Raw genomic sequence first — 14,849 nt, forward strand, 5'->3', positions numbered from 1 at the left:
CTCCTCCCACTCACACAATTGACATTTTCCGAAATGTTAATCCAACTTTACAACTGACATGTAAGAATATGACCAGGAATTAGCGCATGTCTTACAGGCACCCACTTTGTCCTACAATTGCATGTGTTTGCCTATGTTTTTACGTCGTTTTGTGGGACCTAATCAACAATAGGGAGCGATCGATTGCACGACGACGGTAGGACGTAGAACGTAATGATGTCACTAGAAGTCATCTGCGTATGCGAGAACGTTAAAGTCACCTGGTCGAGCAGATTATGGAACGCAATTTGGCCAAATCTACGCATGCAGAGAATGTAGGATGCCAGGTAAAATCCAAGAAGGGAGAGGGTGTGGTCCTTAGTGGTAAAGTCAATTACCCATATCCTCTACTCTTCCCCAGAGAAGGTCTGTTGCATTATCATTAAAGGATCTTTTTCAAACAATCACAAAAATGAGACGAAACTTACCGGTGGAATTTTCTCTTTGCTACCAAATAAATCATCATCATTTTTGTCAGCCAATATATCAGAACTTCCTTTGCTCTCATTTTTCTTTGGTCTCATTTTAACTACAGGGGGCGACGCACTCCCAACGTAGTTTGATCTGATGGGAAGGGGAGGTGGCCGAGTCGGCTCCTTTAACCGCTGGTTTCGTGGCTTTGTTATTGGAGGCTTAGTTCTTACTTGTGGTTTCACATGTGGTTTCACAGGCTTTTCTGGGCCAAATAAGTCGTCATCCTCATCATCCACAAACAAGTTCTTTGGCCGACCTGGTGATGAACCTGGGGTCGGTTTGCTAGAAGTGACTTTATTAGGCAGTTCGGTCGGGAGCTTTTTTTCAGCAAATAAATCATCGTAGTCATCATCATCATCATCAAATATATCTCCGGTTTTCGCTTTTTTTGAGTCCTGCTATTAGAGTTTTGGAATGATATATTGGATTGATTATAATATTGTGAATGAGATGAACTTACGGTCTAATGACAATTACCAGTCAAGTTAATAATCAATAAAATGTAATACTCAATTGACAATCAGGGGCGAATCTAGAAATGTCCAAAAGGGGGAGATGGCTGAAAGTATGGCAGATCAGGCAAACACTACCCTAGGTCCATGGGCATGCCACCACAAAATTTTTGTTTCATATTCGTCCAAAAATAACCTCTGAGGCGTTTTGTGCGATTATTTTTTATTTTTTGTTCTTTTTTTTTTCTTTTACTTTCCAAAAAGGGGGCCCCTTCTAAATCCGCCCCCGATACTTAAACCCTAAAAGTTTGAAATTGTATGCAAATGAGCGCAATTATTATTTTAAATATTGCACTTTTTATGGAATGTTTGTCAATAGTTGTTTGTAAAACATAGAATAGTGCTGACACATTATAATTTTACAGTGCTGGATTAGTATACAGTACGGTACATTATGGGGCATGTCTTTTACTAACATATATTCAGTGTTGTTTCCATGGAGGGGCGTGGGGTGGCATGCCGTTCCAAATAAAAGGTTGTATCCTTAAAAGGCTGAGGAAAAAATTAAACTTAAGTCCCCATACCCCATGTCAATATTCATAAATATTCCACTGCATACACTGCCAACACAAAATGATTATGATCAAATTAAGAAAAGGGGGGTAGGGGAGAGAAGGAAGAGTGCAATCTAATAATAATACAGAAGTATAAAATAAATATTCACCAAGTAGATGAACAAAGTTTTTACGGTGTTAAATTTTGTGTCTATCCCATATTCAGTAATTTTTTCTTGATTATTTGCATATATAGATGGGTTTATGCTTGTAGAAACATTAAAATATATAGAATTGTTAAGTGAACCAAAGAAAATTAAAATACCAAAGCTTTTCCTCATCTGATTATTTTTATTTTGGAAAAATATATATTTTTTATATAATATTTGTGTACAACTATATATAGACTATATTTATATAAATTTTAAAATTGATTACATCATGCATAAAAAGCATGTGTTTCCAATTGCGTCAAACCCCATCTAATATACAAAAAAATTGAAATTAAATTCTTGAAAATTGAATATATTTTCCAAATATTTGCGGAGTTTGACGTTTTGCGCAATTGTAAATAGGCCTACGTAAATTTTGAAAAAAAAAATTTTAAAAAATTAATGAATGGTGGGATTTGACGCAAAATTCAACACATCAACATATAAAACATGAGCACACATACATAAAAGTGAAATTCCAAAAAAAATCCCAAATTAATAATCCATGCGCAATAAATGCAAACACACATTAACATAACCCGCTACAACTTGTGAATGCTAACAAATTAACTTTGCTACATGTTAAGATTTGTGAGTGCTACCATAAATAAGTGACGGCTTCCCGCTGTTGAGCGAGTTGTGAAATAAAATAAAATATGTTGCTACATAAATGCTTTGCTTTGTGCGTACTATTGTTTTTTGAGTGCTGCACTTTGAACATAACATGCTACACGCTATATTCTGACAGAATACTATACCTACACAGCTTCGTGCTTCATACAACAACATAATTTGCTACATATTATTATGTGCAAGTTCTAACTTCTAAGCATTAACATTACTTATATGTTTTGTGTGATATTGTTTTAAAGGTATTTTTGTTCTACTTGATTTTTGTATGCATCATTTACTTGCAAACTTCTACGTGCAATTCTAAACAGACTACTGATAGAGAAGCATAGAACACAACAAACTTTATAGAAATACTATAAGTGAAATTCAGCTTATTAGGGAGAGTTTTCAAACAGGTTAAGGATGGAGGAATTTATAAACAATGTACATACGGCTTTTATTTGATATTAGCTAGAACGACTGTACATGCACATTTCTAAATGTCCGGACACTCAAATCAAATTTTATGTGGAAAATACCTGTGATATGTCTGCATGAGTGTGATATGACATCACCATGCCACATGTGTATGATATGAATTAATCATGCCCACATACAGTATGTATGTGATATGACATCATCATGCCCATATATGGGTAAGAAATGACATCATCAGGCCCATATATGGGTAAGAAATGACATCATGCCCATATAAGGGTAAAAATGACATCATCATGCCCATATATGAATAAGAAATGATATCTTCATGCCCATATATGGGTAAGAAGTGACATCATCATGCCCATATATGGGTAAGAAATGACATCATCATCATGCCCATATATGGGTAAGAAATGACATCACCATGCCCATATATGGGTAAGAAATGATATCATCATGTGGCATATCATCCTGCCCATATGTGGACAAATCACAAACATTTATCACAAAATATTTGATTGTGTGTATTATTACATAAAGTGCTTTCTACTCTAACACATAGCATTATTACATATAAATACTGTAAAGGCCTATATTTTTGTGCGCCCTTAATTTCGCGATAACACGATGATTGCAAAAATGAAGGGGGAGATAACATCGCAAAATTCTGAATGACAGTTTTGTCTTCAAAAGCAAAGATATATAACCATAGCTATCTTGGCTAGCTAGGCCATTACATCACACTTTACTTCACTCAGCCAGACAGAGAGTGCTAGTCCTAATAGGCCTCGAGTGGTGGTGCTAGCTAAAAGCTGGCCTAGGGTTACCTTCAATGGAATAAAAATCACAGCATTGTATTTCTTCTATAATACGGATATTTCCGTATTATTTAACTTTTCAACTCATGGTAGGCCTAAACACTCTAGTCAACTTTGTTAGGCCTACATATGCTGCAAGATTTTTAACATTTCAATTGAAAAAAAAACCTTGTTCAAGCCTGCCCTAGAGTAGCTGAAGTAGGCCTAGGCCATCTATGGCACAGTGGCTCCTAAACAAATCTGGAGGGTAGGAAATTGCTTGAAAAATTGTGAGAAACTTGCCAAAATCAGGAGCTCTAGCTAAAATATAGACTCAAAAACATAATTGTAGGTTTCTGCATCATGTTAAAAAAAACAACTGGAACTTGTAAAATCGTGAAAATAAAAGGCAGCGAAATATTTCAAATAGTAAAATCTCGAAAATATAGGGAAGCAAAAATAATGGGCTTTACAGTATTAGATTACGTAAACAAACTGAAAACGGATCATAAAGAATCTATATATTTAAAACTATGGTCATTAAAAAAATGATTAAATCAATCTATACAAATTATTTTCGCATATCTCGAACCCCTCTTCCAACCCATCAAAACACCCCTAATACACACATTTAAATATACAAATACAATTCATATATATATATATATATATATATAATATTCACATAGCAACTTTCTTGTGTAAAAAATATAAATTCATAAATTTTGAAGAAAATTTGTCCACTATAAAGATTTTTAGTTCTGCATAAAATAGTCAAAAACAAATATTGGATATATTTATATAACAGTCTTATGTACATTCTAATATTTCATAATATTAGTTAAGGATGTTGACCACATCTCAAACAGGCATGGAAGGATTAATTGGTTATATATGAACCAATCAAAAAATAAGCAGGTAGAAATAAACAACTTTTAAAGTGCGACAAAAAATTTAGATCAAATTTCAATTTTTAAATCTGAAAAACTGCTTAAAACCAATGACAATATTTTCAGGACTTTATTTTATTACAAAAATAATACATCTTAATTGCACTTTAAAAAAAATAAAAACATTAATTTTCATTATTTTCTGTCTATTTTTAAAATCTTATATATTAATTAATATTCAACCAGTAATATTACCTTTTGATTAACTGTGAGTTTAGTTAAAACCTTTTGATAAATGATGATGAAGACATATAGAGCAATGTTAGACGCACATTTAAAGCCACGGACTCACTACGTACGACCGTCAGCCAACAAATCCAACTCAGTCTCCCCAAGAGCGTTAGACGACGCGACACTGTCTGCTGATTGTAGGTGGCAGTCTGAATAGATCGTCATTAAAAACGGTTCATTGCGCACGCGTCATGGAGTCAGATTTTCCATAGAATGATGTCGGCTGACAGCCGTTAGCAGTGAGTACCCAGCTTAAAGTTAATTTTCAATGAATTCCCATATATATGTGATTAACATTCTAATTGCATGAGATCTAGAGTGCTAGATAGGTGGAAGCGTGCTATGTTTGCGTGAGAATGTGATTAAATAAAGCGCGGCGTGTTACCTTCGGGGGTGACGATGAACTGGTTCCACTAAACAGATCCACTTGGGGTGCTTCTTCTTGCCGTGAGCCGAAGAGTACGTCTTCATCATCAAATACGCTTTTACTTTTAGCACGTCTTCTTTGTGCCTTGGTCTGTTAAAAAGGAAATATAGTGTAAATATTGACAAAAATTATATGATTAAATGTAATTTTCCAAAATTAAGATGCATTTTGAAATATCCATATATAAAATACTCTGACTTCACAGTTAAGAGCATTTATTCAATAAGTTGAGAACCACCATATGAATTAACATTTTAAAGAGTTATTTCTAGAGTTGCTTATGTCTGGGCGGACAAAACCTTTGGGTTTTTGCTCTTGTAATTGGTTTTTCTTATCTGATTTTTGACATCTTTGTATGTCTTTTTTTGATGTCTTTCTTGATTGTGTGTTTTGTCTTTTTTGTGTATCCGAGGAAATCAAATTTCAATTTTACCTGTTGTACTATTGACAATAAAATTACTTTGAACTATGCATAGGAACTTGTCCCTCCTTGTGTTCTTACCCGTACATTTATAGAGGGTAAACCACACATATAGAGGGTTGCCCTTCCAGCATATCCTAAAAGGTTGGCTGATATTCAGGGGCCCTCTTAAATGAAATAATGTGATTCTTTATCAAGAATTCTCATTATTACAAGGCTTAGGAAGTGAAGATGGTTTTTAATTGTCAGAAAAAAAAAAATCTGTGCCATCACAGGATTTGAACCCAGGACCCTGAGATTGGAAGGCAAGCACCTTAACCAAAAAACTCCATCTACACTCTGAATTATATCTTGTAAGTGGATATATATCACTGTTATATTTGGTAAAAAAAAAAAGGATTAAAATAACTGCAACTTGCCTGGTCTGTGTCTTCCCTCATCGTCGGTGCTCCAGATGATGCTGCTGATGACGAAGATGATGGAAACAATTCATCCTCATCTTTCTCATCTTCATCATAGAAGAGGCTGAATGTGTTTTTACGAGGTGTTGGTGGCTGTTCTCTTATTGATACTGGTTCATGTTTCTAAAAATTTTAAATGTTTTTATATAAAGACTTTGAAAATTATATTTAAATTCAATGAAATATGCAGTACAGTTAGTAGTAGTAGTAGTATTTTAAAAAAAACTTCTAACAAAATTTTAAAATTAAGTCTGTGAAAAAAAATATACTATAGGAAATTTATTAAATAATAATAAGACAAATGGGTACGACAACTTATTGCCAAGTTGCAAATAAATTGTAACTATATTTTTCTTGAAAAGTGAAAATTTCAAGTTACGTTGTTTTGCAATGGAAAGGCCAAGTAGTCTAATTATAAACAATTAAACTTCACTCCAACTTACAATATGCTTATTATTAAAAAAATTTTTTTTACCTCTGGTGACCCTTCTTCTGTTTCTTTCGTTTTCTCTTCCTCTTTCTGTGTTATTTGCGCGAAGAGATCTTCGCCACCAAATATTGCAACACCTCCAACAGGCTTCTTTTTCTTTCCACTAGAAATCATTAATAAAAAAAAATATGGTAACGTAACTCACTGGTCCTAGTTAAGTAAATAGAACATTTGAGATGGGCTCTTGTGGATCTATAGCAGTTGCTGCCTAACTCATTATCATAAAAACAAACAGTGCTGCACAACACTACTAATACACTTATCAATATTTCCTACATTTACCCTTTACCTCTATATCAAGGAGACACTTTTTTCAGACCCAAAGATGTCCCCTTAATATGGGTTGTATTCAGAAACAAAAGGATAAAGAAAAGCCTTCAAAAAATCGACCATTCATGCAGGTTAAACAGAGAGAAGTTAATAGACTTACGTCTCCTTGGGTTTAGCTGCAGCTGCAAACAAATCATCACCAGCATCTTCATCAGCCTCATCATCGAACATGCTGGCAGCTTGCTTCTTAGAAGCCGCAGACTGAAAAATAAACAATAAGAACCAGTTAACCAATCATTCAATTAAATACTCTGTTAAGAGACTGTCCTTGTGGCAGACAAAAACAAAGTCCCTAATTGATCGGTTCCTAAGTTTGGACACAATGATAAAGGATAGATTGTGAAAATTGTGGTCCTTTACGGAAGGAAGGTTGTCCAATAATAAAAGTGGTCCAATTTAGAGTCGATAAAAGAATTAATTATTCTTTGGAAGAATTAATTAATAAGTTATTCAATCAATCAATTAATGATTTAATGAATGAATCAAAGAAATAATCAAGCAAGTGATGGATTGATCAATTCGTTATTCAGTTTTTATTATATTCATATTCTCTACATTATAAGCTTTAAAAATGATAGTTTATTCACAGGAATCGACTTATTATTGCGAAAGTTATGAGTAAAAGTATTACGGCTTTTCTGTATTAAAGAATACATACTGCCATATTCAAGTGCTAATTACTTAGTTTACATTTAGCGAAAGTATGCTGGTTTGGAATAGCAAGCTTCATATACTAATAAATCAATCAATCATTTATTTAATTGATCAATACAAATATTTATTAACCAATGAATTATTTGCTTATCTGATTAATGAAATCAAATCCATCAACTCAAAGGCATGGTGATAAGGTTTATCTTTTCCTAATCCAGGGCATACTTTTGGAGTGTGTCTTAACAGCTTTAATTCAGAATACATATTAACCAGTTTCTACTGAACAACCAAGGAAGAATCAGAATAGGTGTTAACATACCTGTGGTTTAGCTGGTTCTTCCTTTGGTACAGTGAACAAACCATCATCATCATCGTCAAATAACTTGGAGCTGTTTCTGCTCAATTGCGGACTAATATAAAACCAACCAATCAAAATGATACAATAACAACAATAATTAACATAATAAGAGAATGAGGATGAACACTTAGTAGCAAACAAGGCATCCTGGAAATAGATGGTTCTATTATTTGTTAGGGGTGTTTTAGTTAAACAGACAAAATTAATTCAGTACTGTTCCCAGGTATGAAATATAGGACAAAACTAAATAAATACTAAATATTTTGTCATAAATAATTATTTGAGGAAAAAATTAATGCAAACGTGTGTTTATTCAAGTGGGCATTCACAGGAAATTATTTTTTATAATAGAGTGTTTATCTTAGAGGAAAATATATTAACAGCAGTGTGTTGTTTATAATTAAATAATAATATACTTTCAAGAGATTGCATAATAAATAATTGAAAGTTAATCAATAAAGTGCAGTGTTTTTATTTCATACAATAATAATAATAATAATAATAGCGCTAACTCGGACTTAAGGAGAATATCTTTTGTGTTATTTTCTCTTCAACATCATGTTATTTTCCCCTCAACATCGTTTTTTTTTAAATTGTCCTCTAAATTCTCCATTGTCTAAGTTATCATTGTCATTGTCATTTTCAAGTTGTCATTGTCTAAGGTAGGTTTTAGTAACATACTAATAATAATAATAATAATAAAAATAATAATAACAATCAATATTATGTTAATCAGTTTTTACCTTTCTTTTTTACTTGACACTGATGGAATACCAAATAAATCATCTTCATCATCAAAAAGACTGGAAGACTTCTGTGGTTTGGCCACTGGTTTCTTGACTGGTTCAACAGGTTTCTCTGGTTCTGGGTGTTCTTCAGTGTCTGACATGTGCTTTTTCATCCCAGCAAGAGGATCAATGCTACCAAACATGGAAACTGCTCCAGCTGGTAACTATTCAATAAAACCAAGTAAGATGTAATCAATGAGACATTTTAGCAGCATTTAAGTAAATCATTTAGAAGGCACCTTCTTAAGACTGTCCTTATACTACTTCTCTCATTCCATATTCTTTATTACCTCTGCCAAGGAAGTCATGTATTCACTGCTTCTATCTGTCTGTCTGTAGCAAAATTACTCTAAAACCATTCAATGGATCATCAGAAAATTTAGTAAAATTTATAATAAACTGAGAGATAGCTACATTTTGGGAAGAAATGTCAAAAGTCAATGTAATGCCAATTTGAATTTTTTTTACACTCGTGCATACAAGTAAATAATGGAATCGCTAATACATGGCCAGGTATTGTTCGGTATTCAGACACAGGGCAGAGGTATGCACTTTATGGAGTGAACTACTCTAGTGTTGCAGATTTGTTGTACATTTAATTCAGATCTGTTAAATATATACTAACTGTGTAGTAAAATTAAGTACATGGTGGACTTCAATTCAAATTAGACCCTTAAATTGCTGGTAATTTTAATAATCTCTATATCAAAAATTATATATTTCAACCAAAAAAAAAACATTAAACAAAAAAACTGTTTCATTTACAATTTATAAATTATTTGATCTTAGATAAGCAATTCAATATTATTTTTAATTCAATCTTATGTTTGAACTTTGAACATTGTTAATCTGTATGTGATATTTCTTTTGTATCAGACCTTTGATAAGTAATCCTGAAAACCATTACCTTCTTTTTCTGAGCTGCTGGCGCTGGTTTGGGTTCACTACTTTCACCAAACAATTCATCTTCTTCATCTCCCTCAAATAGTCCTGATGATGTTGAAGCCTTCAATGGCTCTAAACAAGAATGTGTTGCAAGGAACATTTAAAATTTGTCTATTCTGTATTGTGAAAATAACTTAATTCCTACTAATATACAAAGATTTTCTGCTCACAAATAAAAAAATTCTAATTCCTGAAGACTCATAGACTGGACAGTGTAATAAAAGAGATGTTAGCTAATGAACAGGTTTTTGACATGAAGTAATAATGTATTAGCACTGACTTATTAGGTGCTTAAGTCATAGATTCCAAGAGCACTGTTCTTACCCTTTTTAACAGGTGCATCAGCAAAGAGATCATCTTCATCATTATCTTCATTATCATCAAATAGCCCTCCAGCTCCCTTGCTATCTACTGATTTTTGTGAATGTTTATTCCGACTCTGAAATCGAAATCAAAACATGTAACTAAAGTACTGTGGTATGAACATATTCTTATAAAGTTGCTAATATTGATGAAAAGAAGGCTTTCGTTATCTCGTTCGAAAATCAATTCACCGAGAAAATTTCTTTTTCCCTACCAAAACAACCCAGCCAACCATGCACTTAGTAGAATTGAGGTTGTGCGTGCGGTCTTGTACGTTCATTGTCACAACTAACTGTTGATTATGTGACTGAAACCAGGATTCCCAGCAGGACTCTGCCCCTGGACCCCCAGGACCATGGAGACTCCCCCCCTCCCAGCCAACTGGTGTATAGTCACACATTTCAAATCTCTCAGGTTGGTAACTATGCCATCAATAAGAATAACATCAACAACTATATCATCATGAAAAACAATCATAAAAAAAAACATCAATAACAGTGTTATTAACTTTAAAAACAATTAAAAAAAAAAATACAACATTATCAACAAGCAAATCAACATAAAAATTTAATGCACAATGATTGTATGTTTTTTACATTATGGAGGACCCCTATACATGTAATACTAAGTCAGCACTGCTTTTAGGGCTACTGTCGATATATAAAGGTCAATAAAATTAATGCTGTTGCCAACTAAATATTAAAAGTAATAACTAAAAAAAAGGCAATGGTATAAATAGAAATTACAACTACTTTATGAGAATTATTAATGATATGAAAATAAACAACAATAAATATACAGAAATATATAAATAGGGCTTTGAAAATTGTTTAAAAAAAATTGCATATTAATTAAAAAATTTTCTGTGGTGTAATTTTACTGTTATTTCAATGCTCTTTTTATTGTTTTTTTGGTTTTTTTTATTGTCTTTAAATATTTTTATATCAGTGTCGATGTCTCTTAATGTAAATTTTCTGTATTTCTGTTATTATTTTTATATTTGTATTTGTAATTATTGTCAACTCTTTAAAATTTTAATTTTTTGATAGAATTTTAATGTATATTGTAAACCACATGCAATTCAGCGTTAATTTACTGCCATTTGTGATCCAAATAAATGAAATGTTAATCATATATTCTACACTATACACAAAAACCAAAATAATACATAATCCTATTTTCTGAAATATCCAATTAATTCACTTATTTACTTTTTCAATATTAATAAATCATATTATTGTTTAGTATGAGAAATTTTTTTTCATGCGAACAATCTGAGTAAAGAACTACAATGCAAACTATAACAGGCCAGGTAATCTCATGATTGTTTATAAAATTAAAACAAGCATTCTGATTGGCTATTGCAGCTAGCTAATCACTTTTGAAATCAACTGTGGGTGAGGAGTGTTATTAAAATGCAATCAACAGTATTTAAGCAAACGATAAATTCTCTCAAAATCTCATTCTGATTTCCCTCTTAATTGAGCATTCTGTAGCTTGGAAATCACTTTGGAATTACTGTGTTGTTAGGACTCTGGTATTTTACAGACTAAAATGCAATTCAAATAAATGTAAGAAACAGGTACAATAAAAGGAAGCAAAATAAAAATAGAAGGTTGAAAAATTTTAATAACATTAATGTTTGGAGGTAAATAATCAATATGCTGGTCTAGGCACTTAATATAATTATCCCATTCATTGGAACGAGCACCTTATATAACACATACCCAACTTCCCGAAGGAATATTCCCAGACACTGGAAAAAAAAATCCTTTAGGAAACCACGGCTTCCTGGAGTAGTGTTTCATCTATGCAGTGATGATGCAGCAAATTAGCATTCAAACCTGTAAGTCCCCAATTATAACCCAGATAGGTCATACTGTAAATTTTTTTAATTGCACCGAGGATACCTAAAAAATTGGCTCAAATTTTCGTGGAAAATCACTAGAAAAATAGGTGCGTGGAATCGTAATTGCTGCATAATGGCATTAGCTTGGCCAAAGCCTAATTTTTAGAAAAATTGGATTTCTAGGCCAAATGTTAGCGCGGAGGATACAGTCTGGCAGGTAGGAAGAATGTGGTTGGAGTACGTGGCCCAAGAAAAAAAGATCTGTAACTGACTAGAGTGGGAATTGAACCCTGGCCTTGATGGTAAGAAATCAAGTTGTAACCACAGCGTCAACTGCTCCCACGACATATGGATAGGACATATAAAGAGGACATACAGAGTGGAAATAGATAAATAAATTCAAATTAACAATAACATAACATTAAAAATCAAGAGAATAAAAATTATATTATATCAAATGTTTGAATATCTGTCCATTTTTCTTCGTTCAGACTGGTTAGTAGTTTCGTGCCGTGCTTAACCCTTTGGGGGGTATTTTTTGCATCTCATGACTTACCGGGAATAGAGGGCGCTTTGACACGGCTGCAAAATGCGCCCTTAAGATAGTACTGTTTGACTGTATGAACAATGTATGTAAAAAAAAAGCTATTGTACTGAAATTTTCCAAATTGCATTTATTTGGGTGAGAAGATATCGTATAATATATTAAATCTATATTATCTCTTTAATGTTTGTAAAATTTTCTTAAGCCTTGCCTTTCACACAATAATTTCAGGTAAACAATAACAGCATCCACGGAATACACATGATGACCTCACAAGCTCATATTCTTGGGCTAACCTAACATTCAGCAAATGCACACATAATGCGCTGTCCAAACTATCAAACTGTATTTGACAAAACATATGACAAGCCTAAATATGGTCATGATGTCTTCATGGACCATATATAGGCACATCATGACTATATATGGGCATACAACACTTTGTGTTGACAGAGCATTAGTTTGTGATTGCCAATGAATGTTATTTTGTTACTTTATCTATTGAAGGCACCATAACTGAAATGCTGACTTTGGACTTAGTTCCAACAAAATAATCTGACAGACATACATTTGATTCTTCCTCATCTGCTTCTACCTCGTCTTCTTCCACTGCATCATTTGCTGGTGATCCAAACAGCTCATCGGTGGCTGCTCCAAACATTGAGACACCGCCTGCCGGCACCTTGCGACCACTTCTTGTTCTAGCCCTTGGCTTGGTTTCTAAAAATGTATGAAAAATATTTTGTTACTGGAAAAAGAAATACTAGTAAGATATAAAAAAAAATCATGTAAGAAAGAGAGAAACAGTTGTGGTAATTTATGAATGCACCAAGGGAGAATATTATCTGAGCAGTTCTTTATATAAAATTAATTATCTTGCAATTAATTTCAGCAATGATTTTTTTACAGAAAAAGTGGGATATCCTAATACTTAGGGCTATATAAATGCATTCACCCACACTAATTAGAAGTGAAATTAAAATTGAGGCCTGTAACATATCATAGATGCATTAGATATGCCTGGTTTAGACAATTCCATTATTTTCGAGGTAAGTTTCTAAAAGGAAATTGGCATATATCAGCTCATTCAGGTAAGTAATCATGAAAGACTCATTTATAAGCAATTTATAATTTCTTTAAAAAAATTTAGAAGGTACAAGCCTGGTTCACTAGAGACCAAGTATCCGGATCGGGAGCTAACCGTTAGCGCTAACCGTTACCACCTGTGTGATAACGCCCGATTGGTTAGCGCTAACCGTTAGTGGTATCCGGATACCGCAAGCACTATCGGTTAGCAAGTTGAGCGCGTTTCTATCATCAACCAATCACACGTACACGTTTACAATTTCCAGTTTCTTATTGGCCAGTGATTTGTTCATCATATTCTTGCTATCCGGTTCGGGAATTTTCTAGTATGAACGCATGGCAGCTAATGGTTAGCAGGATCCGGATCCTGCTAACTGTTACCTGCCGTGTGAGAACATAGCCAGTATTACCTTTTGGTTTTGTCTCTTCCTCCTCAGGTGGTGCATCCTGAAGTTTACTTGGCTTGTCATCAAACAGACCATCTTCATCATCAGCAACAACATCCTCATCATCAAACAATCCTTTACCACCAGAAAACAACCCTTTCCCACTAAATGCACCCATATCATCAATATCATCAGGGGGATGCTGCACACCAAATGGATCGTCATCTGTCAAACAAGTTAGAGACATTTAAAGCTCTGTCAGATTATCACATTTTATTTGATAAATTAAGCCTAAATATGGTCATGAAGACATCACATCATGACCATATATAGGGACATCACCTCTATATATGGGCATAAAAAAATGTTTTTGTCAAACTTTGATAATCTGGACAGAAGTTAAGACATAGTATAAATTTCTCTGAGAATGACAATTGTGAATGTGAGTTTCCAAAATTCTAATTACCGTAGTTCCCTGGGTATAGTCCCACCCCCACCCACTTAATGCCCAAATTTGCGTACAAGAATTTCCCAAGGCAAAGTCCCAGGGTATAATTTGGTGGAGTAGGCCTTGAAACTCTTCCAATTGATTAGACCAGACATTGATTGTGGTAAAGTTGAATACAAAGCCCATCCTTGTAAATTTTTGTTTAATGTCGCTAGAAATAAACAGCTCACGAACTGCAGCTAAAAATAGACAACACCATCCAGTGGACTGATTGGAATGTTAATTCACAGCGTGAAGAATCACATGCTCCACAGCCGCGCCTAAAAATAGACAATACTGCAGCGCATCGCTAAAGAGGCCTGCCCAGTGGGGTGATCAGATCGTTAATTCATAGTTTCCACAGAGATTTGCTACTAAGAATAACTTGTTACATCATGCATTACAAGTCGGCAGTCTTAACCTATGACATCACGAAAGCAAGTTTAGGCAAAGGCTGGCCTAGCACGAGGTAACACCAAGCTGCTAACTACATTTAGG

The 14,849-nt window shown here is 33.6% G+C and overlaps 1 protein-coding gene across 8 annotated transcripts in view; it reads right to left on the minus strand.

Annotated features, from left to right (window-relative positions):
* The window catches only part of LOC117118503 (WASH complex subunit 2-like), a 45,474-nt gene that overhangs the window by 13,446 nt on the left and 17,179 nt on the right, over nt 1-14,849 (minus strand). For 4 of the 8 annotated variants that reach the window (XM_033263104.1, XM_033263107.1, XM_033263102.1 and 1 more), the window contains exons 12-23: nt 13,889-14,089; nt 12,961-13,112; nt 12,405-12,464; nt 9,961-10,075; nt 9,599-9,708; nt 8,647-8,855; nt 7,865-7,955; nt 6,992-7,092; nt 6,547-6,664; nt 6,030-6,194; nt 5,148-5,279; nt 468-911 (exon numbers count right to left, since the gene is read on the minus strand). In XM_033263104.1, the coding sequence (XP_033118995.1) occupies nt 468-911; nt 5,148-5,279; nt 6,030-6,194; nt 6,547-6,664; nt 6,992-7,092; nt 7,865-7,955; nt 8,647-8,855; nt 9,599-9,708; nt 9,961-10,075; nt 12,405-12,464; nt 12,961-13,112; nt 13,889-14,089 (1,898 nt within the window). The remainder of the gene's footprint in view (nt 1-467; nt 912-5,147; nt 5,280-6,029; nt 6,195-6,546; nt 6,665-6,991; nt 7,093-7,864; nt 7,956-8,646; nt 8,856-9,598; nt 9,709-9,960; nt 10,076-12,404; nt 12,465-12,960; nt 13,113-13,888; nt 14,090-14,849) is intronic. The other 4 variants (XM_033263109.1, XM_033263108.1, XM_033263103.1 and 1 more) reach the window with 3 other exon arrangements.

The sequence above is a fragment of the Anneissia japonica genome, unplaced genomic scaffold, assembly GCF_011630105.1.
Source record: "Anneissia japonica isolate Jap-2015-1 unplaced genomic scaffold, ASM1163010v1 scaffold287869_len1821871_cov162, whole genome shotgun sequence".
Taxonomy (NCBI): domain Eukaryota; kingdom Metazoa; phylum Echinodermata; class Crinoidea; order Comatulida; family Comatulidae; genus Anneissia; species Anneissia japonica.